The 26,464-nt window shown below is 43.8% G+C and overlaps 13 protein-coding genes across 13 annotated transcripts; 9 read left to right on the top strand and 4 right to left on the bottom strand.

Annotated features, from left to right (window-relative positions):
- The first annotated feature begins 3 nt into the window (after positions 1-3).
- On the top strand, positions 4-817 carry K450DRAFT_244913 (uncharacterized protein). Its single transcript, XM_051589662.1, has one exon. The coding sequence runs from the start codon at positions 170-172 to the stop codon at positions 554-556; it is 387 nt and encodes a 128-aa protein (XP_051443877.1). The 5' UTR covers positions 4-169; the 3' UTR covers positions 557-817.
- On the top strand, positions 735-1,588 carry K450DRAFT_244903 (uncharacterized protein). Its single transcript, XM_051589661.1, has one exon. It carries the CDS (start codon positions 1,155-1,157, stop codon positions 1,479-1,481), a length of 327 nt encoding a protein of 108 aa, XP_051443876.1. The 5' UTR covers positions 735-1,154; the 3' UTR covers positions 1,482-1,588.
- A 10-nt stretch (positions 1,589-1,598) lies between these two features.
- Positions 1,599-2,465, top strand: K450DRAFT_244902 (uncharacterized protein). Its single transcript, XM_051589660.1, has 3 exons — positions 1,599-1,900; positions 1,986-2,021; positions 2,099-2,465. The coding sequence occupies exons 1-3, from the start codon at positions 1,767-1,769 to the stop codon at positions 2,373-2,375; spliced, it is 447 nt and encodes a 148-aa protein (XP_051443875.1). The 5' UTR covers positions 1,599-1,766; the 3' UTR covers positions 2,376-2,465.
- Positions 2,466-4,002: 1,537 nt separating this feature from the next.
- Positions 4,003-5,817, top strand: K450DRAFT_244900 (uncharacterized protein). Its single transcript, XM_051589659.1, has 4 exons — positions 4,003-4,410; positions 4,519-4,626; positions 4,697-5,615; positions 5,687-5,817. The coding sequence occupies exons 1-4, from the start codon at positions 4,017-4,019 to the stop codon at positions 5,700-5,702; spliced, it is 1,437 nt and encodes a 478-aa protein (XP_051443874.1). The 5' UTR covers positions 4,003-4,016; the 3' UTR covers positions 5,703-5,817.
- Positions 5,818-7,155: 1,338 nt separating this feature from the next.
- K450DRAFT_244894 (uncharacterized protein) lies at positions 7,156-7,652 on the top strand. The gene is made up of 2 exons (XM_051589658.1): positions 7,156-7,177; positions 7,246-7,652. Exon 2 carries the CDS (start codon positions 7,368-7,370, stop codon positions 7,560-7,562), a length of 195 nt encoding a protein of 64 aa, XP_051443873.1. The 5' UTR covers positions 7,156-7,177; positions 7,246-7,367; the 3' UTR covers positions 7,563-7,652.
- Positions 7,653-7,742: 90 nt separating this feature from the next.
- Positions 7,743-8,985, bottom strand: K450DRAFT_175856 (uncharacterized protein; the record flags this gene model as incomplete). Its single annotated transcript, XM_051584228.1, has 5 exons — positions 7,743-7,973; positions 8,046-8,195; positions 8,262-8,501; positions 8,576-8,671; positions 8,734-8,985. Coding segments are annotated over 5 exons (969 nt in total), but the record flags the coding sequence as incomplete, so codon positions are not given.
- On the bottom strand, positions 8,768-11,401 carry K450DRAFT_244889 (uncharacterized protein). Its single transcript, XM_051589657.1, has 10 exons — positions 11,247-11,401; positions 10,921-11,182; positions 10,719-10,850; positions 10,550-10,652; positions 10,378-10,473; positions 10,240-10,308; positions 10,092-10,184; positions 9,866-10,032; positions 9,741-9,803; positions 8,768-9,675 (listed from the first exon to the last, which is right to left on the bottom strand). Exons 1-10 carry the CDS (start codon positions 11,297-11,299, stop codon positions 8,986-8,988), a joined length of 1,728 nt encoding a protein of 575 aa, XP_051443871.1. The 5' UTR covers positions 11,300-11,401; the 3' UTR covers positions 8,768-8,985.
- Positions 11,402-11,460: 59 nt separating this feature from the next.
- K450DRAFT_244883 (uncharacterized protein) lies at positions 11,461-13,028 on the bottom strand. Its single transcript, XM_051589656.1, has 4 exons — positions 12,496-13,028; positions 12,347-12,433; positions 11,901-12,195; positions 11,461-11,821 (listed from the first exon to the last, which is right to left on the bottom strand). The coding sequence occupies exons 1-4, from the start codon at positions 12,763-12,765 to the stop codon at positions 11,541-11,543; spliced, it is 933 nt and encodes a 310-aa protein (XP_051443870.1). The 5' UTR covers positions 12,766-13,028; the 3' UTR covers positions 11,461-11,540.
- Positions 13,029-14,012: 984 nt separating this feature from the next.
- Positions 14,013-16,272, top strand: K450DRAFT_281349 (uncharacterized protein; the record flags this gene model as incomplete). Its single annotated transcript, XM_051593394.1, has 6 exons — positions 14,013-14,090; positions 14,179-14,595; positions 14,656-14,970; positions 15,033-15,365; positions 15,439-15,577; positions 15,653-16,272. The coding sequence occupies 6 exons, from the start codon at positions 14,013-14,015 to the stop codon at positions 16,255-16,257; spliced, it is 1,887 nt and encodes a 628-aa protein (XP_051443869.1). The 3' UTR covers positions 16,258-16,272.
- Positions 16,273-16,523: 251 nt separating this feature from the next.
- K450DRAFT_244881 (uncharacterized protein) lies at positions 16,524-17,766 on the bottom strand. The gene is made up of 2 exons (XM_051589655.1): positions 17,542-17,766; positions 16,524-17,475 (listed from the first exon to the last, which is right to left on the bottom strand). Exons 1-2 carry the CDS (start codon positions 17,638-17,640, stop codon positions 16,675-16,677), a joined length of 900 nt encoding a protein of 299 aa, XP_051443868.1. The 5' UTR covers positions 17,641-17,766; the 3' UTR covers positions 16,524-16,674.
- A 190-nt stretch (positions 17,767-17,956) lies between these two features.
- K450DRAFT_294892 (uncharacterized protein) lies at positions 17,957-20,459 on the top strand (the record flags this gene model as incomplete). The annotated part of the gene is made up of 4 exons (XM_051593607.1): positions 17,957-17,987; positions 18,307-18,680; positions 18,808-18,861; positions 18,924-20,459. The coding sequence occupies 4 exons, from the start codon at positions 17,957-17,959 to the stop codon at positions 20,457-20,459; spliced, it is 1,995 nt and encodes a 664-aa protein (XP_051443867.1).
- A 277-nt stretch (positions 20,460-20,736) lies between these two features.
- On the top strand, positions 20,737-22,907 carry K450DRAFT_74085 (uncharacterized protein). The gene is made up of 3 exons (XM_051593835.1): positions 20,737-21,166; positions 21,226-22,718; positions 22,789-22,907. The coding sequence occupies exons 1-2, from the start codon at positions 21,007-21,009 to the stop codon at positions 22,557-22,559; spliced, it is 1,494 nt and encodes a 497-aa protein (XP_051443866.1). The 5' UTR covers positions 20,737-21,006; the 3' UTR covers positions 22,560-22,718; positions 22,789-22,907.
- A 1,749-nt stretch (positions 22,908-24,656) lies between these two features.
- K450DRAFT_272512 (uncharacterized protein) lies at positions 24,657-26,397 on the top strand (the record flags this gene model as incomplete). Its single annotated transcript, XM_051593051.1, has 3 exons — positions 24,657-25,314; positions 25,394-25,881; positions 25,948-26,397. 3 exons carry the CDS (start codon positions 24,657-24,659, stop codon positions 26,395-26,397), a joined length of 1,596 nt encoding a protein of 531 aa, XP_051443865.1.
- Positions 26,398-26,464: the final 67 nt, after the last annotated feature.

The raw sequence follows: 26,464 nt of genomic DNA, 5'->3' as shown, positions 1-26,464 counted from the left end.
AGTAGAAGTGCAAAGGAATTGAAATGCAGCCAGCCAGTGAAGTCAAGCCAAGGTTTGGAATTTTTCAGGCGCGCCGCCCAGTGCGTGGTTTCCTTGTGTATCCCGTGACTCCAACCAAAGGCTAACATTTGTTGCATCTCTCTTCATTCCTTGTTCTGTTCGCAATCCAATGGCCAATATTACCGAAATGGCCGTTACGGCAAGTGAGCTCGATGACGAAGGCTATAAATCTCAAACTATTGTTGTTCGACGCGAACCTTGGTGGCGACATCCCACTTTAATATTCGTCTTGAAGTCCACAGCTATCAACTTTATCCTACCCTTCATTAACGGAGTCATGCTTGGCTTCGGTGAGATTGCGGCAAACGAACTGGCTTTCCGGTTTGGTTGGTTTGGGCTTTCTCGAGCTTCCTCAGTGACGGCATTGGGCTTACGTGGTTCAGTTCCAGCTAGCGCTACCGCAACTTACAAAAGTGTGACAGAAAAGGAGCTTGCAGCCTTGAACAAGAAGGATGATGTTCTTGCGTTAGAAAAGAATAGAAACGCTGAATTGTAGAGCAAATACCAACCCCTCCCCACCACCATTATATGAATTTTCACGTTTCTCTGTACCTGCAAAGGACTTGCTTTTTTTTTTTGGGAAAATTTATTCTGCCTGCCTCATTAAAAAAAAAACTGTGCTTCACTTGCTTGTCTTTTTTTTTTAAAAAACACTATGGGTCATTCTGAAAAGAAGAAAGAAAAGAAAGAAAAGAAGGAAAAGAAGGCAGTAGAGTCTCCAGAAGAGGTTGAAGTCAAGGTAAATTCAGTTGCGTGCATGTCGTTGAATGCGTCTGTTCATGGCTGGTATGACTAAATGTCCGCATTCAAGCAGGAGAAAAAAAAGAAGGACAAAAAGGATAAAAAGGACAAGAAGGAAAAGAAAGACAAAGTAGCAAAGAAGGAGAAAGTTAGCAAAGGTGCGTTAAGATCATATTGGATGCTAACAACTTCAACACGAAGCTAATTGAAGTGCGTTTGACCATAGACAAGAAAGAGAAAAAGCGAAAACATGAATCCGACGATGAAAGCGAGTCCATGCCAGTTAAGAAGCTGGGCACTGAGGTCAAAGTGGGTAACTATATTGTATTATAAAATCATTACGAAATAGGTGAATGACCTCTTTCCGCTTTAAGTCGCCTTCCGCGGCAGAAGTCGCTGAGGAGTCTGGTCGATGGAACGATTGGTCTAAAGCATCGTTTGGCGGTGACGATGCCCAGAAGAACAAATTTTTAAGGTTGTTGGGCGCAAAGAAAGCTGGCAATGATGCAGCTCCCACCCCACACGCTGGATTAGGTGATTCATCTCAAAGCAGTCATAGCGCAATCGATGCTGGATTTAAGCAGAGAATGAATCAAGACCTTGAAAAGCAGTTCCAGGATGGACTCAAGATGCGAAAGCAGCAGTTTGGAGGTAAACGAGGTGGACTTGGATGGTCATGACGTGCTTAAATCCAAGTGCATGTAAGATAGAGGAAAAAATAAAGGCGGGTAGCCAAGTTCGTTTCGACGCCTGATGTTTCCATATTTTTTTATATTGCGGATGGGCGCCTCTTCAACCTTGTGGATATATTGCTGTTCTGGGTACAGCCAACGTATTTTATTTGGCCGTTTTCCTTTCTACTTTGCTGTAGTTTTGTTTTTGTCTTTCTACCTTCCTTTCTTTCATTTATTCAGCTTCCCTTGTTTGCCAAGTCCTTCCTTTATACTTTATCAGCAAACAAGAAGATGCAATCCACCATGGAAGATGACAAATGGTCAATGCATGACCATAGCCAAAATCAACCCAATCGGCCCGAGATGAGCGACTCTTATTATCAAACATATACTCCATATCCTAACGTCGCTCACTCCAATGCAATGTGAGGGTTATTTTCGCTATTTTTGAGCACTAAATTGCCTCGAGAAAATATTTCATGCTAACTCCAGTGCTCCCCGCTCGCTCAGGCACCATGAACATAAGCCCGACACCGGCTATCCAGGGTAAATGATTTTTTGCTAATTTTGGCCGGAGTGTCTCTCAGCATTTTAATAACATAAACGCTTTTCTTTTATTTTAGACATCTAGCGTCAATGTCCCAGCCGGGTACTCCACGTCCTGAAGACATGTCTCCCATTCATTCCGAAACTTTGAGCCAACCTACCTCTCCAATTGCCGATGATGGAGATAGCTCACGACGCCCGAGCGCTTCTTCACGTTCTTCCTCAATGTCATCCATCATGTCTGGAAGAAGGTCTCGAAGAGCTGACCATGGAATGTCCGTCAAGGGAGGTCCGTTATTTACGCCTACAAAGCAACTCGTTGAGCTTTGGACTATGGACAGATCAGCTGGGTAGGAATTCAAAAGGTGGATAGCAAACACTAAATTTTCATATTACTTATTCCTTTTGAAACGCAGACTTCAAGTTCATCTTAACTGCAGAATCGACCGAGGTTTCTTTTTAGCCGATAATGATTGGACCTGCTATCGCCGCAACTATTTCCAAATCAGTGGTGCTTTCGATATCGTTCAAGATATGGGGTATATTGAACAGCCTGATTTGCCATGCTGCATCAAAACCGAAAATGGCTTTGTTCCCGTGCAGCAGTTTATGTTTGGAATCGGTGCAAGAGTGGCAGACATCGATAAGCGAATTGATATTGTTCAGCATACCCCTAAGCGTGATAAAGGTCCCCAGATCGTTCCTGCTCCAAAGCCCATTCGTCCTGGCGGTCATTTGGGTCCAGGCGGCGGTATCAATCCACCAAATCATCAAGTTCAGCTCACTTCACTTGTGACGTTTGAGCGCTTACAATTTAAGACGGCTACTGCCAATAACGGCAAAAGACGAGCTGCACAGCAATATTATGAAATCGTTGTGGAGTTACTTGCGCAATGTCAGAACAATCAGCGCTACAAGATAGCTACATGTCATACCGCACCCTTGGTTGTACGTGGTCGTAGCCCTGGCCATTACTCCGACAACCTTTCTAGACATTCTAACGGAGACTCCAACGATGAACGCTTTGTTACGTCCCAGCATCCTCGTCATCCAATGAGCCCAGGTGCTCAGGAAGCATATGGGACAAGCTATTCACCTTATCCTAGCCCTTATCCTTACCATTACGGAGCTTTGGTTTCGCCTCCTGTGCGATCGGATGGCATGCCGATGATGATGCCAAGATACCCTCAGCACTCGCTAGACATGGCTTCTCCTGACGAACAACACCATTCCCCTGTATTTCATTCTCCAGGTGGAGTTGATGTTCACTCTCCTGATCCGAACATGCACCACAGCGAAGCTATGTATCATTCACAGCACGCACATCAAAGTTCGCATCCACCGCTTGGTCTGAATATTCATACAGCCACTGACAGCTGGAACCGTCATCGAGCTGATAGCGCCTCGGCTCCGTACTATGCACCTTCGTACCCGACCACACCTAGTAGCGCAGGTCCGCACCTACCTCCACCGCAGTATCCTCCATCAGCTTTTGAACCTAGATCTGGCGGAGCCAGTCTTAGCAAATACCAAATGAAAATTGATATTCCCCCCTCTAACCACTTATCCAATTACCAACAACAACAACAACAACAACCATATGGTGACTGGCAACAAGGTGAGGTAGACTACCAACAACCGCCTTCAGCCGGTAGCAATCAGGACTATGGTAATCCCGGCGATACACCTACCACAGAACTTGGGAAAGGCGTTATGAATATGTCCTTCCGCATGGGTAAAATGGAAGCCGCCGATAACCTTTAAAACCAATTATTATATAAGCTCTTGTAGTTGCTTTTTCTGTTACTGTTGACGTTTTCCTTTATCTTATTTCATTTGCTTGTTCTTTCTCTTCTCTCTTATCCAAAACTAAAAAGATAAAAAAAAAATTCTGATTGAAACATGAACGCGTTTTTATGAGCGAAACAGCAGCTGTTCCTGTTATGCCCCACCCTGTGAATTTTTTTTTTTAGTCCGTGCTATACTGCGACTGTCATGGCCCAACGCGTTTCCGATCGTGAAGAAGCAAGTACCATGGCTCATCCAAAACGTACGAGATCATTTTCTCCTTCAACTAGCGGTCCTACTAAAAGGTCTAGGTCTTCTCGCAAGCAGCAGCAGTCTTCGCAGTCAACAGAGCCTACGAACTTCTTTCAGCGCATCCTCAAAACGTTTACATCTCAGTCGCAGAATCCGCAGCTAACCACTGACGAGGAATCTAGCTACTCTTCAGCCACCGAAAATGCAAACGCCGTCAACATTGCAACTACGTCGGCATCCAAGCAGCGTAATAGCGCGTTTGGAGGTACCACTTCGTCCGGTAGCGCTGAAACGCCACGCTCTGGCCAACATGATTCAGACGATATAACTCAAAGTTCTCAATATGAAGGTAAGCAAACTTTCCATATTTCAAACCACGTATAAAGGCAAATTCCCTGCCTCAAACGACCGATCTACCGGTGATATTGAGCAGCCACTAAAACCTCAACAATGATAGCCTCATCCAATAACGATGCTACAGATAGCTCGATAGCACCAAGACGTCGGGGTCGACCAAAAAAAGTGAAGAAAACCAAGTTCCCCAGATTTATAGTAGAAGACGAAGGTAATGATGAATTATCTATGAAAGGGTCAATAACGTTCGTCTAAATTGAATTGACTTTAACAACGAGTAGATGGAACTACCAGCGCCAGCCATAGTGACGGACCTAAGAAGAAATTAGGGAGACCACCAAAGGTTAGAGGTTCAGACACAGATGAAGTTGAAAAACCAAAGAAACGCATGGGAAGACCACCGAAAATTCAACCTTCTGACACCGAAGATGCTGTTGCCGTGGAGAAGAAACCCATTGGAAGACCACCCAAAAAATCCCGATACTATTCAGAACTCACTTTATCTGGGCGACCTAGGAAGCGCATGGGAAGACCACCAAAGGTTCGAACATCAGAATCCGATGAATCAGAGAAAATTAAGAAACCCATTGGACGGCCTAGAAAGCATCCTCAAAAATTACCAGGAGCGCCTGCACCTGTTGGAAGACCGCGCATGTATCCTGTCAAAGAGCCAGGTCCCAAACGTCCTTTGGGTCGACCACGCAAAGTCCCAGCTACCTTACCGACAGAGGTTAAACGGCCACGTGGTAGACCTCGTCTTTCAAAGACACCAGTCAATGAGAGCACAACCGACAGTTCAGAGGACGATCATGAAGACTCTGGTACAGATGACAACGAAGAAGGAGATGACGAGGAACGACTGGCTCGCATGATGACCAAGTCACCTTTTCTTCGTAACGAGGAAGATTTCATTCTATCTGACATTGAGAGCTCAGATGAAGTTGACGCGGAAACGAAAAAGATGGCCTTAGCAGATGCCAGGGAAGATAGTCCGTTTGAAGAAAACCTCATGTATGATACCCGCACCAAGACATATTTCGTCAAGGACGATACGGAAAAGCGTCGCAACGTTGGTGGATTGGGTTTCAAAGATAAGATCAATAAGACGGCAGCAAGGGCCGGAAAGAAGCAATCTTCCAGAGACACCGATAGGTTACCATCCATAATACTTGAGACAGAGACATCTGGATCCTTTCCAATATTTGGTAAAGTGAAATTTTTACCAACATGACGTGTATAGAGCGTGGTCCATCAATCCCATACTAATTAACATTGACTTGGCTATAGAATCTAATTATCGACTCACTCATATTTTGCGAGGTCCATCCAAAATACTTTTTCCCAACAGAGATGGTACTAAGGACATGGATATTTGGGCGGTTGAGTTTGAACCTGGAATTGGTCAAAGTAAGGAAATGAAACAGTATATGAACTATGTGAATATCCAGTATTGATCACCCCTATACGTCTCACCAGCTTCATCCAACATTGCCGCCGTCTGTGGAGGTGATACTGTCGAGTTGATTGATGCCTCGCTAGGCAGAGTTATCAAAAGATATTCGCACGTTGAAAACAAGGAAGAGTTCTATTGCTTAGCTTGGACTACGTTGTCGTCTTTGGACACTTGGGAACAAGAAAAGCCATACAATATTCTAGCAGCGGCTGGTGAATTAGGTACTATCAAGCTCTTCAATCCTACCCAATCAGAATGCTACCGATATCTTTTTGGGCACAGCAAAGAGGTCTCCCGATTGATGTTTTCTAAAAGGAAACCGCGTTGGCTTCTCAGTACGTACTGCAACTTATTCACATGGTTCACGATATATCACACTCATGTAGCTCATCTTTACTTGTAATTTACAGGTGCTAGTGGCGATATGACGGTCAGATTATGGGATATTGGGTCTGCCGAGAGCAAACTTGATACTAGCATGTACGTCAATGATGCATTCGTTATGCATCCCTTTAATAAGATGGCAGCTGTATTAATTTAACGTTATATATGGGTGGGGGTTTATCACAGATGTCTAGCACGATTCAATCTCAAGACACCGGAAATACCCACTGCTCTGTGCATCACCAATGATATGAAGTGGCTTTTCATCGGATGCGATACCGGTAAAATGTACCGATACAGCTTAGGTGCGCTCACCATCAACCGCCTCCGAAGTGCCAAAATGGCCGCCATGATCAAGTTTAAACCGGGCCATAAACGCCGAGGACAAGGCATGGTTCAATTCGGTAGTCCAATGGCAGAATACCCTGTATCTCAAGAATGGCACGAGTCCTATGTGGACGACATTTTGATGATAGAAAAACTTGGGAATGACAGAAGCGTCTTTCAATGCATCAGTATGGACTCCCCTTTTTTCATTAGCCCCCCTGTCCTATGCCAAGTTTAACCTCCCGTTTTCATTTCCTAGTTTCCCGGGCTTCAAGTGATGAGGAATTCATCATGTGGAATCCTGTGAAAAGCACACGTAAAGACGCTGATATTCTTACTTCTTATGAATGGCCGGAGTCACCTGCTTCATGTCAGCGCATGAAGCTTTACGAAGCGGCAGGTAAAGTAGCAAGGAGGAATGGAAATAGTTGAATGAAAAACAGCACTGCTCACACATTTTTATCTTATTGTTGTTACAGGCGAAAAGGCTGTGGTATCAGGAGATTGTGAAGGAAATATCCAAATATACGATGTTGGCAACGGTACTCGTAGTAAAGATCTACCAGATGGTAGCAAGGAACGTCAGCCACCCAAGAGAGTAAGTATCGCCCGCCGTTGCTATGTACGCTCCTCTATCATGCTCACCCCTCCCTTCCTTTATTTTAGACTCTCAGCCATTCTCAAAGCACCAGTGTTATTCGAGACGTGTCGTTCTCGCATAATATGGAATACTTGGTCAGTGTCGATGCGTCCAACCGCGTTTACATCTGGAAAGCTACAACCCCCATATGATGACGACTGTAGCTGTAAATTTTTCCTGCCGTCTGTTTCGTTTTAATGAATGTTCCATCTCGACCGAGGTCGCATTTCTCAAAAATGGCCGACTCTTTTTTGTTTTTTGTCTTGCTGAAAACAAGAAGTTTATGTACAAGTTCGCGCTATGCGCAACAAATAAAAAAAAAAAAAGAAAAGAAGCTGATTGAGCGGTTATCGAGATAAAAAAAATAGGTTATGCGACATGAAATTCACAACAGAGGGAAATCATAATGTTTGTAGACAGTAAAGCTATGGTACAAATTATACATCGCCATCAAGAATATTCTGTACCCAAGAAGAGGCAATGTGTTAGCAGCTGCTTCCTTTTCTCGGGGTCGTGTGTCCAATTACAGATGGTGAATACCACATACCTCAATGACTTTGTCCATAGAGTCAGCGTCAAGCGGCTGACCTGCAGACCCTTGTTTGTATGCATGCTCGTAGAGCTTTTTGAGAACTTGATCGGGCTTAATGAATGGATCTTTGAGAAGTTGCGGAATGGTTTTTCGTTGCTTGGGATCTCGTTGCAGACAGTATTTCATGACGTTGAGTAGATCCGCTTCAACACGTACGCCATTCTTGGTCGGTGATAACGGCTCGGCTGGCACTAGCGTACCATCCGGTTGCCGTACGGGTGGTGCAATGGGAACCGCGACTTTGGGGAACTCGATTTCATGACTTGGATTAGATATACAAGCTAATTTCTGCCACATGCCTTTAACATGATGAAACGGCGTTCGTCCATACACCATTTGATACAATATACATCCCAACGACCATACATCACTTGGTCGACCAAGCTATGAAAAACAAGACCCGTGAGAAGGAAGAAGCATTGCTTATTTGATAGCTGCGTTTATGTTTACCTTCATCATCTCCCGGCCACCATGTTGCCCAGCTTGAGAGTCTTTGATGGCTTCCGGCGACATGTAATTCAAAGTACCAACTTGTATATCTCGCTGAATATTGGTGGTATCATTGGGAATGGCCTTTGCTATGCCAAAGTCGATCAACTTTAAAGCACCCTGAACAAGGATGAAGTTGGCTGGTTTCAAGTCAGAATGAACAATCTTTTGCTGATGGATGGCATGAACAGCTTCAAGCATCTGATAATAGAGCACAGTTAGTCCATCTGTCCTGAGCCTTTTACTCAAACAATTTCAATCCTTTGCCAACAAACCTGTTCCCAATACATCCGTATGAAATTAAGATTAATAGGCTTTCCTTGTTGTTTTGCCAGTAATGTGTTCATGTCTAGTTCGCCACATTCTAAGATCTGAAGGAAGGCACTTAATCATCATGAATTATGGCATCTCTCAAAAAGCAAAAAGTATTTACCATTTGTATATATCCATTCTGCTGATTGACTTCATAGTCGTACAATTTGACAATACGGCTGTGACCAGACAGGCGTTCAAGCAGTCGAATTTCATTAATATAGCTGCTTATGGTGGCTTCAGAATCCACATCTGCCAACGAAACATGTTTGAGAGCAAAGACGCGATGATGTGTGTGCGACATCACTCGCCATACCCGCCCAGTACCACCTTTACCAAGCTGATCCAGCACTGTATACCAATGCTTATTGACCTATAGAGCGATGTTAAATTTGTGAACTTTGTGATACTGTATATACCGCTTTTGAAGAAGAAAAAAAAAGTATCCTACCAATGTTGTTTTCCAGTTAGGCGTCGGAACAGCTTTAGGAGGTGGCATTGGAGCCTGGTTATCTTGCATATGTCTGGCATTAGGTGGCTGTAAAGATTGGCCTGATCCTGACGCCTTTCGATTGTGCTCCTGATCGTGCCGATATTCAGATTCACGTCGTTCACGCTCTCTTCTCTCAAGTTCACGTTCAATTTTTTCTCTCTCTTGGCGTTCGAGCCTTTCCTTTTCACGTTCTGCTCTTTCCAACCGCTCCTGTTCTTGTTGGCGCACTAAGGCACGTCTCTCTTGCTCATTCATATAATTTCGTGACAAGGTGGAATCTTTGGTCTGGTAATCAGAAACATTCGAGAATCGGGTACTTTCAAGCTGTCTACGGTCACCATATTGTCTTGACTTGACATCAGGGGTATTGTTGAGAGTGAGAGAGTCAGGGAGCGAGTTGCGACTGTGGGCGAACTGTTTGTCAATGGAATTCTCTCTCTGGAGTTCTGATCGAAGGTCGGGGCTATTATGTCGAGTGTACAAAGTATCTAAGCTAGTTGGTATGGATGTGGTTGCGTATGATGTAGTTGCATTGTTTTGTTTCCTCAAATCCTCCAATTTTGGGATATCCTACATATGAAGTTGAGTTTCTCAAACATGACGGGTCAAGCGTTATAGTAAGTTGTTTGACTAACCATTTTTCCAGATTTGATAATGTCTTTCAACGCGGATCTATCAGTGACATTTTCTGGAAGATACTGTAATGAAAACAAATGAGTTATCGACCCTTAGCTCGAAAATACCATTCTCGTCCACCAACCTTCGGTATTATGGTTTGTGATGATGCTGGATGATAGCCATTTGAAGATGACGAAGGAGCCCTATCATCCATTCCAGTTCGAATTCGTTTCCTGGGTTGTGGACTAGTTTTTGTCTCAGGTGTCGTCTCGGTAGACGAAGATGATATAGCGAGTTCAGAAGGAGAGCCTTTTCATAGCATGTTAGCATTTACACTGTCTCAGTAGATCAATATACCGTACACTTACTACTATCAGGGGAATTATTTACAGCAGATAGTTTGCTTTGCGCCGATTGTTTTGTACGTTCGGTGTTGACGTAACGCGGGGGTTCTGATCGGGCTACAATAAGTTAGATAATGAGCTCATATAGCAACCGATCAATACAATTACTCACCTATTTCGGTCTCTAGGGGGTCAAGAGGTGGTGGGAGATTGTCCAAAGAATGACGATTCCAAGTTTTATCTGGTGAAAGTAAAGTCAGTACAGAAAATTTATCCAAACATAAGGCTGTGGCTATGCCTGCAGACTTACAGATATCGGCGGCAGAGGGTGATGCTCTAGCGTCTTCTCTATGACTTGGAGAATTATCACCTTTTCTAACAAGTCTTTCAGCCGGACCAAGCGATGCTATGATGTAGAAATGTCACGAGAAATGTAAATATATTTTTCAGAACACCGTCGCATACAATATTATATCAAGTACCTGAGAGTCGCAATCGCCTGGTGACAGATTTATGAGATGATGAAGTGGGTTTCGGTGGAAGTTTGCTGATAGGAGTGATAAGGTTAAGGTCTGATGTTGCCGACTAGAATAAAATGTCATCAGAAAGCGCGCCTAAACAAAAGTGTAATCTATCATTCAGTCTGCTTACGTTGGAATACTGAGTGTGCGAATTTAAGCCAGTTGTATTGGAGGTATCATGAAGAGCTCGAACAGTGCTTAATTCTCTATGCCGTGCAAGCCTTGGGGTTTCGTATTTGAGTAAGGGTGATAATGAAGATAACTGGATAGGGAACGGCAAGGATAAGTTGGATGGATGGCACAGTTCATATACAAATGGTGATACTACATACGTTTTGTTGGTTTCTGACTGCTGAAGCTCGTTGTGATGGGCTGGAAGGATCCCCATACTGTTCTGAAATGGTTGATAACTCTGGTGGACCATGATCTAACGGACTGGAATTGAGATAATCCTGTATTGGATTCATGTGATGCAGTGGAGTATGCATCCCTCCATCGTCACTTTCTGCGCTGTGTATACTATCACGGTCATTGTCATCAGTAGTAGATGCCAGTGCCATGGCTCTGTCGGATATAGAGCCTTGGTACATTGTGCTGTGTGCAATAGTATGGTTAGTACTATGAGCATGTACAAAGTTCCTCTCGAAAATTCACTTACAACTGATGAGAAGGCACGTTACTTGTGCCGCTTGCGCCATTCACATTTGACATTTATGCATTCCCAACGATAAAGTGGTTAATTCAAGCGATAGTCGGAAATGCGTAGAATACCAAGCTCTATGATGGACCACAAGAGAGATCTACTAATACCGCTTACACGTCCGTAAGCGCGTCGACCTCCAATTTTGTCTGTCACAAAAAAATCTCGTTCGCGCTTGTAAAGTGTGTTAAATGATTTTTTTAATTTTTTTTTTGAACAGATTCGAACAATGTTTTTTTAAAAATGCACATTCTAATAGCGGATCACTTTATATGGCCGCCCAGTGTGATCTAACAAAGCGTTCCAATAGACATCAAAGTCGTACTTAAAGTTATAAGTACCTCCATACACAGATTCCAGCTGGTTGACGTCAATGTAGTCTTCTAAAAAGACCCACTCGTTCTCAGTTTGAGACTTTTGGCGCTCTTTCTCAGAGTCATCCTTCTTGTCGATGGCAAATTTGATCTTTGCAAGGGTGACAGGGTCCATGAAGACGGATATAATTTTAAAGGTGGCATGGAAGACCCATGGTGCTGAAAAATCATAGTGAGGTTAACACAAACAAATACAAACTCAAAATTGGGTTTACTATATTAATCATCGGCGGCCTACCTGAAACCACAAACGCTTTTCCAAGCCGCTCTGGATAATGATTACCGAGGATATCCAAAAATTTCTTACAAGTCGCTACACTAGGACTGTGGCCGCTGGATGCGTCTTTGAAGTCGACAATGATTGAGATGTTTTCTACTCCAGCAGGCATTAGTCTAATAGCCCGCTCCAAACTGAAGATGATATGCTTGACTTGTCGCTCTGCATTCTTTGAATTTTCCAGTCTAGGCCGCATAATCCAAATCGGTCGACCCGTCTTATCAAAACCTGAGAAATACATTTTACCGGTCTCAGCCTATATTCATTAGAAAGGTTTCTATTAGTCGATGAAAGTAAAAATTTGTAGATTACACCAGACCACGGTAATTTCGGCGACGTTTCCCCGTCCCCCAAATATCACCACACCACCAACCGACCGGGTCATCATAATTCCCGTGGCAACGTACCTCTGGGCTTATGTATTCAGGGTCGTAACACTCTGGCTTTTCAGTTCTTCTCCATTGAACGGTAGCTTCAAGCATCTTGATAGCAGCCTAATTAAATGAATTAGTAAAGTGGCTATAACAGCGTCTGCATGATCGGCTTAGTAACATACCAGCTCATCCCACTTTCGTGCACGAAGATAGCGGCGCAGCGTATTATCAGTCAAAAAACCTTTCTCATTCTCGTAGTATTCGTCGGTTTCGGGTAACATGTATTCGTCAAAGTGCTTTCGCAATCGGGATACTTTCTCTTGTTGGGTATCATCCAGTGACGATACTGGAGTTGGGATATTGCCCGGTGGGTCTAAGATAGGAATGCTACATGTAGGACCGTCATCCACAGGGCTTGGAGGCTTCGATAATGACCTCAAACGATTGAACATAGTGAATGTGTATGAAGGGATAAGACGAAAAGAGAGGTAACTGCGACAGGAGGTTTAAAGAAAAAAAATATATTGAAAAAGAAAAAAAAAAAAAAACCTTTGTTCCTTCGTTGTGAAACCCATCCGGATTTGATGACTGAGCTTCCCTCTGCTTACCATTCACCTCAGACCAAAAATTTTGAACGGAGATAGTTGTTTAGGTTGATACCAGCAGAGATGGGTCTATCAGTGCAAAGACGTATATAAACGAGCCTCCATTGATCAATTCGACTGTCCACGTTGACAGCTTCCTACGATATGGAACCTTATCGACGTTGCGCATGAACACTGTGTACGAGAGTGCTGCACACGTGGTTTAACCTTGGCGGTCTTCGCTTATAGCCTTTCCGGAGTACGCAAAAATGATGTACCGATTAACAATTGATCGTCCGTCTCTGTTTCAAAATGACTCAGTGCCGCCTGCACAGGGGAAGCCCATCCACTGTGACTGAAATACCCGGGTAATTTACGAAAGGCTGATTTCGGTCCGCTCGCAAACTTGATTATCTCCGTAGTGAATATCCATGAGTAGTCAGTTATGAGGATTAAGCGACAGCTGGCGCCTATCGGCCAACGAAAATTCCCTTGGCAACAGGCCAAGCTTTGCATCCTACTTGGTCTCAGTAACATTGCCAAAAATTTGAAGCCAGGGAGGAACAAATGAGAAAAAGCAATGCCGAACTGGCATGCGGTTTTTCTATGTTGAAAATGGAATCCCCTTGCATGTCATCAAGGTTTTCAAAAATGAAAGAAATGACTGTAAGGGGGTATTGTCAATGAGGGGCGATACCGGATGAGACACACCACGAAATAAATTTAAAATTTCATAATTGCCAGCTTTGGCTTGATGACAGAGCCCACCATCATTCACAGATATTCTCTTAAAGCTAGGGTTAAATGAATCGGCTTTCTCTCACACTTGCAATTCTTGCTGCCAGCACAGACCAATAGCCATGAACAGGGCTGTATTAATTATGCCCACTAAAGAAAACTCCTCTCATACCACAGTTTGCTGAAAAATCCCATTTACTCAATTTACCTTTCAAACGTATTAAACTATCACTTTGAGTGTTTGTCAAACATCATCTTTGATGAAACTTATATAAAAGCACTAAATATTACTTTTGACTTTCCAATATTGTTCATTTCGGCTGCGTACTTTGACAAAAAATATTTATAACCAAAGCATATAGCCTGTATACTTCATTATGGACACTTCTTTTGGCACTTCATCAGCTTCGGCAATAGAATCAGATTTTATTGGCATGGAGTCGAAACGTGAGCATGTCAGTATTTGCCTCTTGTGTAAGCAGTATGACGGCAGAAGTAAAATGATTGACCCGCCTTTTTTTTTATTATTATTATCGTATACAGGCAACGAAACTATGTGCAAGAACTCCAGCTTTTGTGTCGCAACAGTTTCAGGATGGAAGCGACCAACTGCGACATATATTTGAATCAGTTCCCAATTCCCCAATTCATCCACCTTTTCAAAAGGATAACTGGCAGCCTCCGTCCCTGTTTCAACGAAAGCACTCCGTAGCAAATGATGAGAGCAGCTTCTTCCGCCATCAAATGCCTTCGTATATGAGTTTAATGCGACGAGGATCAGCTCCTCAGCTGACTTTGCCTACCGATTACAATGTGTGTGTTGGATGCCGCACAGCTTTGGCAAATGCTGTCATGAAACCTTGCATGCATGGTCTTTGTACCTCTTGTGCAAAGCTGTCTCGCACAGAAGCGTTGCAAAGAGGCAATTGGTATTCAGTCGTATGCCCTCAATGTGACTTGGTAAGATAAAATGGGCATAAAGGTTGACTAGGGAATAACCAACTAATTAGTTACATCTAGGCTACGAGTGAGCTACTACCTTTAGGCGGCTCTCCTTCACCATACGAATGCTCGCCAGTGCCCACTAGACCTCAACAGACAGCAGGCATTCGAAGACTTACAGATACCATGTCTTTTCAATATAATCAACCAAAAGTGGGTAGTGACTACATTCAAACTACCGGCAATACTAGCATGAGCTTTAGTCAATCCTCTGGCAACTGGCCATGTGTAAAACTGAGCAATATACCTTGGGATGTCTCTCAAGCAGACATTGCGAAATTTTTTTCTTGCTTCCAAATCCCTTCCCCTTCCCTTTACAACCAGGCAATTCATGTAAGTGGCACCATCACATGAAAATCGAGATTAGACAATGATAATAACGCTGCTATGTCAAGGTCATGATGGATCGAACTACTGGAAAAACACTCTCCGATGCATATGTCGAATTTGTGAGCTACAACGATATGCAGCGTGCGATCGAGCAATGTAACATGCGACCACTTAAAGGGAGAATAGTAGGGGTACAAGAATGTTCACAGGAAGAGTTCCTCCGTGTTGTGTTCCCTAAATGGCGCGGTAAATTCATTGGTACAACCGCAATCCCACCTGATGCGTCCGTGCTTCGTACTATGTCGACAGCGGCAGGAGGAAATGTTAGCGGTGCGTGCCCACCATTTGTCACGAGAGAAGAGATCAACTCTCTCCTTGTTGTATGCAGAAACTACAAGGTATGGTTTTGGTCAATTGTAGCCTTTTCTGGTTAAACTCCATTGTGGTTGCTCACACATCACACTTTGACAGCTGCATTTTTCTAGAAAATGTGCGGAGAGGCCATTTGAAAATATCATTACCGTGGTAACAAAGTACCCCTGGCATCAAGCCCATCTTATCACCACGTTACATAGAGATCATGTTTACGAAATGCTGAAACTTGCTATTGGTAAGTGTGGGTGAAAAGGCTTTTGACACCATACCAAAGATCCCGCCTTAATGATTTTTTCTTTTCCTATCAAAGAATCTTTGAAAACCCACTTGTCCAAGGATTATGTCCAAATTGACTGTACCCTTTTGGAGCGCCTTGTTAGGTCCGGAATAATGTGTCCCGCATTTACCGAGCGACAGAAAACTATGCTTATCGGTACAAGTGGCATTCCGTGCCCACTGGACATTGTGCACTTCATGATGCCCGCCAACTGCTTTTCCACCCCTACGGTAGCGAACAGCGCTAATTCACCAAGACAAGACATGTATGAAGCAAATCCCGCGCAACCGGTGTCCAATCTGTCTTCCTTCTCGACTTTTGAGACATCTCTACCAAGCCCCAATCATATGTACAAATGGAAACTTACAGATACCGGAGCGAACGCAAACATAGAAGACGATGATGACGCTTTGGACCAGACTTTGAGGATGCTAACGGCCAGCGTCGCAAATGTATCTTTGGAAGGAAGCGAATGTACAGATATGAACTTTTCAGACCTGGACGTAAGCTCAAGGACAAGCTCATCTCCAGGGAGCGAACCTTCACCTATTGCAGTAAAGTATCGTGGCGACAAATGTGGAGTTATGGCGGCTGGTCCGCTGACGGTTGTGAAAGATAATATATGGGCCCATCCATAAGGGAATACCACAGAGGAACTTTTTTTTAACTATAGTTTTGTAATGCAACATGAGCAGGTGTATGCGATTCCATCACCACTTTTCTTTCTTATGCCAAAGATTTCCAATTGAATGGACAGTATGTACAGCTTTTATCAGCTAGTAAATAAAAACATAATGATAACATGGTAATACAAATGAGTCTAAACAAAGCGCTGGCATCAACTGTGTCTTCCTTTAATCCAGTGTAGTAGCACATGTTCAATGTCGTTATTTATAACATCGCTGATTGGACAAACAACGTTTGTATATGCTTATCTCATAACACTCATTCATAGAAAGGCTCTATCAACGATGCAATTGTCAGCTGCTATGGAAGATACGGATATACAGTTATTGGCATCTTTATTCTCGCAGTAGTCTAATTAATGATACAATCTATGAGTAGTAACCGGGAAGAATATATTCCAACTTCTTGACGGTTTCAGGGGATCTCTTCTCGGAAGCAGTCATGCCAGAGAACTTCATGGAACCCTTGTAGTTGGGCAACAAGGCATCCTTGCTAACGGCCTCCTCCAAGGAAGGCAACACAGCCAAGAGAAGCTTCTTAGCATTGGAACCGTTGTTGACCATGTTTTGCATAACAGTTTCTACGGTAACAGCCTCCTCTTCAACTCTCCAGCAGTCGTAATCAGTGGACATGCAAACCATTTGGTAGTCGATTTCAGCTTCACGAGCAAGCTTGGCTTCGGGCAAAGCAGACATGTTGATGATATCAGCACCCCAAGCGCGGTACATGTGTGACTCAGCGCGGGTAGAGAAAGCAGGTCCCTCCATGCAGACGGCTGTCTTGTTCTTGTGGATCTTAGCTCCAAAGTCAAGAATTTCACGCTGGGCATAGACAAGATCGGCCAAACCGGCGTGGAAGGGGTCAGCGAACATAGCATGAGCAACAAGACCTTCACCAAAGAATGTGGATGGGCGGATTCCCTTAGTTCTGTCGATGACCTGATCAGGCAGAACGAAGTCGCAGGGGGGGATTTCCTCACGAAGGGAACCGACGGCGGAGAAAGCAAGGATGGCCTTAACACCGAGATGCTTCAAAGCGGCAATGTTAGCACGGCTAGGTACCTCGGAGGGAGTGAGGTAATGACCGCGGCCATGGCGAGCCAAGAAGGCGATTTTGCATCCGGAGGGAGAGCGAGCAATGATAATTTTGTCGCTGGGAAATCCCCAGGGCTGTTGTATAGAGTAGTTGGTTATCAGAAACTTCAACATTCAACGAACCATTGAACCTATACTTACAGTCTCAGGGTTAACTTCCTCAATAACTTCGAGGTTGTCGAGGTGGTAAAGACCGGATCCGCCAATGACGGCAATGGGGACATCTTGAGCGTGGACCATGTTAGTAAACGAGAGAGAGGGGTGGATTCGGCAACGTGCTTTGAAACATTTTGAATTTTGTCAATTCAAAAAAAAAAAAAAATTAGGACTCCGTTGAGCTCGCACCATAACGATAGGCTACGTGCCATGTTTAAAGAAACAGAACATTAAGGCACCAAAGATATGTGTTATTGAGGTACAAAATAGAAACAATATGAAACCAAGCGGGAAAGGTTCATATTAACGAAACGTACATTGGAGTATCAATATCGTCGGTCGTCTCCCCGTTTCGTCCGTGCACCCCCTTCTTGCGTATTTAACTCACTTTCGTTATCTGATGGATGTTTCTTCTGGTCAATTAGACTTATGTATGGATATGATTTGATTATTTTTAGTGAACACCGAAAGCTATTGCATCCCTTCAGTTATATTTGGTGATGTTACAAATATGTTGTAAACTGTAGCGATATAGTGGCACGGAAGGGCTGACAACGAAAAAAGAATTCTTGCTCTCAGCATTGGCATAACTTTCCTTTTAAAAATCCTTTTATCCCTCTTCAAATATGAAGCTATATTTATGCCTAATATTTCTAGCCATAACAGCATCGTTTAATCACGCTGCCGCTCAAATCACCTGGAAGCAAGCCTACCAAAAAGCTTATACAGCTCTATCGACTTTAACACTAGACGAGAAGGTCGCACTAGGAACTGGTACTGGAAGTGGTCTTTGCATAGGCAATACAGCTGCCATTACCAGAATAAATTGGCCAGGTTTATGTCTTCAAGACTCTCCTTTGGCCGTTCGCGTTGCATACAACGTCACAGGTGGTATTGCGAGCATTAATACTGCGGCGACGTTTGATCGCAACCTGGCTCTTCGACGTGCTCACGATATAGGTTCTGAATTCCGGGGAAAAGGTATAAACGTCCAGCTCGGCCCTGATATTAATCTTGCTCGTGTTCCTGAAGCTGGCCGTAATTGGGAAGGCTTCGGCGAAGACCCCTATTTGACTGGAATTATGGGCCAGCTCGCAATACAAGGTGTTCAAGATTACGGTGTAGTATGTAATTTTAGACGCTCTCCTGTCCATTTTTTTTTTTTTTTTTTTAAAAAAAAAGAAAAATCTTGATAGTAAGCAGTTTTCATCTTACCCATTGTGCTAACAAGTGAACGAAATATGATTACAGATTGCAACCGCCAAGCATTATATACTGAATGAACAGGAAACAGACCGCTTAACTGTAAATGACATTTTTTCTCATAGTGAAATTTAAAAGCAAGTAAATAATAACATCAGATTTAGGGAACCTCAAACGCTGATGATAGAACGATTCACGAAGTTTATGCGTGGCCATTTGCAAGGGCTATTGAGGCAGATGTTGGCTCCGTCATGTGCTCTTATAATCAGGTTAACGGCGTATATGGCTGTGAAAACAAAGACATACTAAATCGAATATTGAGACAAGAAATGAATTTTCAAGGCTTTGTCCAGAGTGATTGGGGGTCAACTCACTCCGGGGCTAAAAGTTTGCTGGCTGGCCTTGATATGGATATGCCTGGTCCTGATACTTTCTGGGGTGCAAGTTTACTGGCATCGCTTCAGAATGGGCTAGTTACGCAAAGGAATATAGACACAATGGCTGCGCGAATTCTGGCTACATGGTACAAGTTTGGCCAGGATCAAAATTACCCACTTGTAGGTGTTAACTCTCAAGATCCTCAGAGAGCTCCATTCATTGATGTGCAAGACAGCCACAAGAAAACCATCCGTGAAATTGGAGCTGCTTCCGCCATCTTATTGAGAAACCTTGACGCGGTGCTCCCTCTAAGCAACGTTGCGAGCCTTGGAATCATAGGTACTGATGCGGGTGCTGCGTTTTATGGTCCAGGAGGTTGTACTGAAGGGCCGTGTGATACTGGGACTATCGCTGCTGGATGGGGCTCTGGAGGGTCTTATTTTTTCGATCTTGTTACACCGATTCAAGGCATTACATCTCGAGCTAACAAAAGCACTCGCATCAAAAGTAGTCTTAGTAACAGTCTGCTTTCAGCTGTACAAGTAGCTGGTGCTGTAGATGTAGCTGTGGTATTCGTCAATGCCGATTCTGGCGAAGGAAGTGATCGCTTCAATCTTAGTCTATGGAATGGAGGAGATGACCTTATAAACGCAGTTGCACAAGTGAATCAAAATATCGTAGTGGTTATCCATACGCCTGGTGCCGTTCTGATGCCCTGGGTGGATAAAGTCAAGGGCATCATCAATGCTGGGTTGCCTGGTGAAGAGACTGGTAATTCCATAGCAGATGTTCTATTCGGTGATATTAATCCATCTGGCCGTCTTCCATATACCATTGCTCGAAAATCTTCTGATTACGCCGCCCATGCCTCGATAACCCAACCAGTGAATTACAGCGAAGGACTACTTATCGGCTACCGATGGTTTGATGCTAAAAACATTACTCCTCTCTTTGAGTTCGGATATGGCTTGTCATACACCAGCTTTAACTATAGTAATCTTTCAATCCAAAATGAAGGAAAAACTATCACAATTTCTGCAAGCATTACCAATACCGGAGGTACAGGTGGAGCGGAAGTTCCTCAATTATATATTGGTTTTCCCCAGAGTGCGGAAGAGCCACCTAAAATCCTTCGAGGTTTCGAGAAAATAATGCTCAACCCAGGTCAAATGTCTAATGTCTCATTCCTGGTAAATATATCCAAAGAGCTTAGCGTTTGGGATACCCCGAGTAGAACTTGGAAGGTTCTTTCCGGTCATTATGGCGTCTACATTGGTGCTAGTAGTCGGGATATTCGCCTTTATGGCACGCTGCAAATATGATTCCTAGGGAGTTCAAGTCTCATTTATAACATTGATTGTTGTTCATTTTACACTTCACTGTTTCTCTTGTTAGCGCATAAATGTAAATAAGGAATTATCATCAGTAACGAAAGCTTTGGAAAACCAGAAACATTGCAACTGACATATTTTCTGTAGAGTAAGCCTAAAAACGATGCTCTTTTAAAAAAAATTGATGCTTTTGATGAGAACAAACGGATGAAGATGGGTGTGAAATGAGGGAATGGACCAGGGATGCATTTTGTCGACGGTCAGAGCAGATTTGCTGGCCACTCTGCAGCACTCACAATTTCAGGCAAAATACCATTATATTGCGTGGGGATGGAGTTGTCGTGGCAAGTCTTGGTGTCACCAAGTTTCAATAGCGCTCTTGTAACCTATTTATTCGGCTTTTGCAGTACTTCGTCTATTCCAGTGTTTGTGTCTCTTCACCGCTCCTGGCGAGCGATCATAAAGGCTAAAGAATTTACAGCTGCATTCACAATCACTCTTTCGTATTCCGACAACCACTCACCTTGGAATCGGCAGCATGAGCTTCTTTGGTGGCGATCAGAAGCAAGGCAGTGCCAATGCCTGGGGAGGGTTCTTCAAGCAAGCCATTTCCTCTGTCGAGACTAGATTCGACAGTCTGCTTGATCAGGATGCCACAGGTTTATCAAATAAGAACAATGGAGATGCCCAAGATGAAGGTAAGCTTGAAATGGTGAGATCTACGCAGTTTGCTTCAATCTAACAATCCTTTGCGCAGAAACATTTACCGACACGTATGTCGATCCCGACAGTGGTATGGTGACAACTATTCAACGTAAACGACCAAAAGCGTCAACCGCTACGAAACCGGTAGATTCAACCAAGGCACCTGAGTCTCCTAAAAGCAACGCCCAAGGAAAGCTCCCCAGCAACCAACCGGCATCACGTTCAGCTACAGACCTCTCAGCACGATTAGCGGCAGTCATGTCGGAAAAGGCGGGAAGGCCGTCTAGTCCATCGAATTCAGGACGATCTACACCTAAACCGACCACCAAAGATGCTATTTTAACCTCACAAGCTAAATCTTCAAGCGAAATGAAGGTAGAGAAAGACGATGATGTTTCTAAATCAGAAGAAGGAGAGCAGCCTTTGGTGGAAACGGATGGGGAACAAGCGATTGTAGACAAACAACAAGATATTTCCTCTGGCGAGGCGGAAACGGAACCTGAAACGACTGCCACTGACAATGCACCAAATGTTGGAGAAGAAAACGAACCCCAAAGCACTGAGCCTGAACAAACAGAAGATAATACAATACCCATAGCGGAAGAAGAGGAAAACAGCGAAATTGAAGATACCACACCGCAGCCTCTCCCCGAACCTACGAGCGCAGCAGTGGAGGACAATACACCCAATGAACATGAAGCCAGCGAAGTGACCGTAGAAGTTAAGGCGAATGAAGAATCTACGGAAACTACAGCTGAACATGAAGCTTCACGAGAAATTACAGAATATGTGGAAGAGAAACCGTCCGAGAGTATCGACATTCAGAAAGACAAGCCTGAGACCATCATGGAACCAGAAGACAACGACACAGAGGAAGCAACGGTGTTGGTACCCGATACATCAGCTTCAGTTCCCAAAGAAGACAATGCAGCCAGCGCAAATGAAGACGAAAAATGGAATGCCATTATACGACAACGAGAAGAGCAAGTCTTGAGCGTCATGAAGTCCAATGCTGAACTGCACGAACAATTGCACCAATTACAAGATTCAAGCGACGCAGAAATTTCTCGCTTGAAATCCAAGATCGACGAACTCATGAGCAGCAAGAGCGGAAATAAAGTGGTGGATGACTTACGCTCTCAGCTGGCAGGGAAGGATACTCAGATTCAAGGTCTCATGGCAGAAGGAGAGGCGCTATCCAAGAGGGAGCTAAAGCACATGAATGCTCTGAAAAAGCTGCGTGCTGACAAGCAAGAATCTGACAAGAGTGTACAGGATCTTCAGAAGAAGATAGAGAAGGGTTCCAGCGACCTCATTGAAGCCAATGCAAAAGTTGCGAGAATGACTGAAACCGAAAAGAAGAACAGCGGTATGTATTGTATTTAGCATTGTGCGCGTGATGGATCAATTTACCTAATATCTTGAATCAATGGATTGACAGAATCGTTGAAAAACGCAAATATTGCAACTAATAAACAACAAAAGACGATCGCACGACTTGAGAAAACCCTGGAAGACACAAAGAGTGAATTGAAAGCCAGTCAGGTAAGAATGATAACCTCGAACTACCGATTGACTCACACCATTTTTAACTTACACTACGTTGAACTGGTAGGCACAACTGGAACAAGTGCAGAAGGAGTTGACGGATGCTAAGGAGAGCGGAGAAATGGAAGCTTCAGCAGCCCATGCAGCAGCTTTAGAAAAAGAATTGAAAGCAAATGACCGACTTCACAAAGAGTTGACCGAGACTCGATCAACAGCGGAGGAAACTGAAGAAAAGTTGAAAAAGAATATCCGCGAACTTCAAATAGCTATTCAAACGATCGAGGAAAAAGCTGGTTATCGCGAAGACAACTTGCGAAAAGACATTGCTGTAAGCTAACGTCGCAGAATTCGTCTGTAATCTATGAAGCCATTCATGCTGACCTCCCATTTCAGAGATTGCAACAGCGTTTGCAAGCCGCCGAAGCCTATGCTGATGAGGTTCATTCTAATATGGATGATTCCACGCAGCCATTGTTGAGGCAAATTGAGGTTTTACAAGCGAAAATCAACGAGATGACGAAGAGCCGGGATGAGATGGAAAGGAGGTAAGATTTGACTTGAGATTGCGACTGAGTAGCATAGAGAATTCAGGAACTAATACTGTTTCACCAAGGTTTTCATCGGAGCTGGAAGAGGCTAAAGCATCCCACACACAATCGGCGGCCAACGAGGCTCAACTCGAAGTTTCCGTGTCACAATATGTAAGTGCCAAAGTATGAAGAGGCGAAGTATGGACGGTAACTGATCGCACATCTTCAGAGTGAAAGAGTGGAAAAACTACAACAGCAAATTCAGGACCTACAACAGCGACTTGATGCCAGCGAGAAGCAATTGGCTGCAGAGAAAGTGGCCAGCGCCGATATGGCGAAAAAGCTATCTGGATTGGAAAACGACTTGAAGATGATGGATGAACAACACTCCAGGTCATTGGATGATGAGCGACGACGATATGAGCAGACGGCAGCGCAGCAGTTAGAAGAAGCTAAAGAAAAATGGGAGGAAATAGCTCGTCAAGAGCGGCTTCGAGCCACTTCTTTGGCCTCTCCGCTCGGGCGTAGCAAACGCCAAAATTCATTTGTAGCAAACTGGGTCAATGAAAATACAGACGAGTCACGAGCGAATCGATTAGCCTTTGACCAATCGAGTCCAGCAACCAGTAACCGATCTAGTTTCGATAGCAGTCCTCACATGGGACCCGTCTCCAGCTCAGCTGGCCCTCCAACTATTGTTATCGAACGTTTAAATGCTACAATCAGGCAGCTTGAGGGTCAAAATCAATTGTATCAAGTGCAAGCTCAGCAATCCGCGCAATCAAGAGGTAAGCCTATTCAACCTGAATGCTAGACCCATTTGGAGCACGCCACATTGACATTTGTTCTCCAACTAGATGAACTCGCCGAAGAGCTAGTCAAATTGTCACACGATGTAGATAAATTGTAAGTAATGGGCGATCCTTCCCTAAAGTAGCTTGAAACATTTCTTTAACACAATTTTCAAAGGCGTGAAGAGTCGAAGACTGCGGACAAGTTGAAGGCTGAACACGAAGAGCTTAATCAAAGGTGAGGCGCGATGCAAATTCTGTATTAAAACTGATTCAAACAGTATCTAAACTACTATTCTAGATATCATGCTGCGTTGGAGATGCTTGGAGAGAGAACGGAGCAAGTGGAAGAATTACGGGCTGATATATCGGACGTGAAGGAAATGTATCGCAGCCAAATTGTGGAGCTTGTACAGAAGATCGATCTGTTAAGCAAATCTTAGAGGATCTTTAGTTATTGATGTAACATAAACTGATTTATATACCACCTATGTCTTGTAATGTACCGTGCGAGTGTACCTCACTATAATGCAAAGCCAGGTCAACTTGGCTGCACCTACGCAGTCACAAGCACGAACGTTTCCAGCAGTAGCCCACCTAAACACCCCTCCCTCATGAGCAATTTAACCAATAGACATCATATTCGCCAAGGAGATCCACGGCGGATGCAGTCAGGATCACTGAAAAACAGTTCAAGTAAAGAGACCTCCTTTCGCTCTTTTGATGATGACTTTGATGATTTTCAAGCAAGCTCGAAAGTACCACCTTCTGTCATGAGCTCCAAAAGAAAGCGTCCAAGCGAGAATGCGGAATCACAGAGGCATGGCAGTCGGCTGCAACTCTCAGAAAGCCATACAGAAACAAAGAAGAACACAAAATTGGAGAGCGACTACAAGCCGTCAACGCCAAAGACCAAATCATTAAAGCTTTCCACGTCGTCTTCGCATATGTCTGAGTTACCGACAACCAAGGTACCGTCCTCAAGCGGCAATGTTCGAGCATTATCCTACCTCAAGAAAAAGTCCATGGGGTCTTTAGCAAGTGCTAGTCAGGAGCAAACAAAAGATCTGTTTGCTGCATCACTCCCACGCAAAGTCAAGCCATTAAATCCCTTTGGAGTTTCAACAACTATACGCACAGATGTCCTCAGTCTACCGAAGCCTAGGAAAAGCCGTCGTAGAAAGGAAAATGAATCGTTGAAAAGTATTGATGAAATCAAGGCAAGACTGACCAGTGTTTCAGCCTTGGATCACACATCAGACAACGCGAATAGTATGGACAATTTGCATGTCATGAATTATACATATTCTCCCCACTGACGCATTTCTTTTTTTCCCAATCTTTGGTACAGCTCTAAAATGCCCGTATTGTCACCAAGTCCTTGAGAAGCCCTTGTCTAAATCACTGGAGGATGCGTTAGCTAAAGTTCTCGCAACAGATGATGATGCTGAACAGCAGGCAGTGGATGAATTGGCTAACAACGACAGCTCAGCACCCAATGTGGATGAATCTCAGACATCATCAATGCAATTACTTATACGACCACGATATTCCAAAAATCGAGTTTCAGCTTCCAACAGAGAGAGATATCTTTTTTGCCGAATGCACAAGAAGGAACAGATTATGATCCCACAAGGCATTCAAAAAGGCTATTACATGAATATAAACTTTGACGAATTGGAGGAGCGGATTTTTTTATTTATGGACGAGATGGAAGACATTATCAATGGAAAGATATCAAGCGTATTTCATCAAAATGTTATGGCAGCTTATGAAGAGTTTGGCAAGAACAAAGCGCGGAGCACGCTCAAGGTTTTGGAACGCTTCGAGTCCACTCTGGTATTGTTTTGCTTCCTAGATTTCACAAGCTTGTGGATATTCGGCATTGACTAACTTTTCTCACAGCCCGGATATTATGGTGCAGAGGGTTCACATCGGATCATGAAAGTGCTGTCGACGCTACTAATCGAGTCTGGAAAGTTGACACCAGCGAAGTCTTCCCCTCAAGACCCTATAGAATACTTACAGCAAGTTCTGGTTCCTGAGTGTGGCCGACGGCTTATTAAACAAGACATTCAATCTGGCAGAACTCGCACTCCTACTGGTGTTGACGATGATACTTTGGCGACTGCCACAGCGATCATGCATGAGAGCGCTGAGTTTGGAAACTTAATCTATCCACACGCTGATGATGAGATCGAGGACGACAACAGACCTAATAGAAAGCCATCCATTACAGAAGACGTCGAGGAATCCAAATTCAGTCATTTCTTTGATGAGCAGAGCAATTCAGATGGCGCAGAAAGTGAAGACGATGATGGGAAAAATGCAGCACTATTCAACGATGCCGACTAGAGATTCTCGTTCATATCAACAGCGTTGGTAGAAAACAAAAATTTGCTTTCTTTTTCTTAAACGCTAT

This window comes from Umbelopsis ramanniana (genome assembly GCF_025399195.1).
Source record: "Umbelopsis ramanniana AG unplaced genomic scaffold K450scaffold_34, whole genome shotgun sequence".
Classification (NCBI taxonomy): Eukaryota; Fungi; Mucoromycota; class Umbelopsidomycetes; order Umbelopsidales; family Umbelopsidaceae; genus Umbelopsis; species Umbelopsis ramanniana.
This window is presented reverse-complemented; position numbering and strand designations above follow the sequence as displayed.

Coding starts and splice junctions, on each gene's coding strand:
- K450DRAFT_244913 (XM_051589662.1), top strand. CDS start 170: ATGGCCAATATTACCGAAATGGCCGTTACGGCAAGTGAGCTCGATGAC.
- K450DRAFT_244903 (XM_051589661.1), top strand. CDS start 1,155: ATGACCTCTTTCCGCTTTAAGTCGCCTTCCGCGGCAGAAGTCGCTGAG.
- K450DRAFT_244902 (XM_051589660.1), top strand. CDS start 1,767: ATGCAATCCACCATGGAAGATGACAAATGGTCAATGCATGACCATAGC. Junction 1,901..1,985: donor GTCGCTCACTCCAATGCAAT/GTGAGGGTTATT, acceptor CCGCTCGCTCAG/GCACCATGAACATAAGCCCG. Junction 2,022..2,098: donor CCCGACACCGGCTATCCAGG/GTAAATGATTTT, acceptor CTTTTATTTTAG/ACATCTAGCGTCAATGTCCC.
- K450DRAFT_244900 (XM_051589659.1), top strand. CDS start 4,017: ATGGCCCAACGCGTTTCCGATCGTGAAGAAGCAAGTACCATGGCTCAT. Junction 4,411..4,518: donor TCAAAGTTCTCAATATGAAG/GTAAGCAAACTT, acceptor CAACAATGATAG/CCTCATCCAATAACGATGCT. Junction 4,627..4,696: donor ATTTATAGTAGAAGACGAAG/GTAATGATGAAT, acceptor AACAACGAGTAG/ATGGAACTACCAGCGCCAGC.
- K450DRAFT_244894 (XM_051589658.1), top strand. CDS start 7,368: ATGATGACGACTGTAGCTGTAAATTTTTCCTGCCGTCTGTTTCGTTTT.
- K450DRAFT_244889 (XM_051589657.1), bottom strand. CDS start 11,299: ATGTCAAATGTGAATGGCGCAAGCGGCACAAGTAACGTGCCTTCTCAT. Junction 10,309..10,377: donor ACCCTCTGCCGCCGATATCT/GTAAGTCTGCAG, acceptor TACTTTCACCAG/ATAAAACTTGGAATCGTCAT. Junction 10,185..10,239: donor CCCCCTAGAGACCGAAATAG/GTGAGTAATTGT, acceptor AACTTATTGTAG/CCCGATCAGAACCCCCGCGT.
- K450DRAFT_244883 (XM_051589656.1), bottom strand. CDS start 12,765: ATGTTCAATCGTTTGAGGTCATTATCGAAGCCTCCAAGCCCTGTGGAT. Junction 12,196..12,346: donor CTGAATACATAAGCCCAGAG/GTACGTTGCCAC, acceptor TAATGAATATAG/GCTGAGACCGGTAAAATGTA. Junction 11,822..11,900: donor AAAAGCGTTTGTGGTTTCAG/GTAGGCCGCCGA, acceptor ATGATTTTTCAG/CACCATGGGTCTTCCATGCC.
- K450DRAFT_244881 (XM_051589655.1), bottom strand. CDS start 17,640: ATGGTCCACGCTCAAGATGTCCCCATTGCCGTCATTGGCGGATCCGGT. Junction 17,476..17,541: donor AGGAAGTTAACCCTGAGACT/GTAAGTATAGGT, acceptor TCTATACAACAG/CCCTGGGGATTTCCCAGCGA.
- K450DRAFT_74085 (XM_051593835.1), top strand. CDS start 21,007: ATGAGCTTCTTTGGTGGCGATCAGAAGCAAGGCAGTGCCAATGCCTGG. Junction 21,167..21,225: donor TGGAGATGCCCAAGATGAAG/GTAAGCTTGAAA, acceptor TCCTTTGCGCAG/AAACATTTACCGACACGTAT.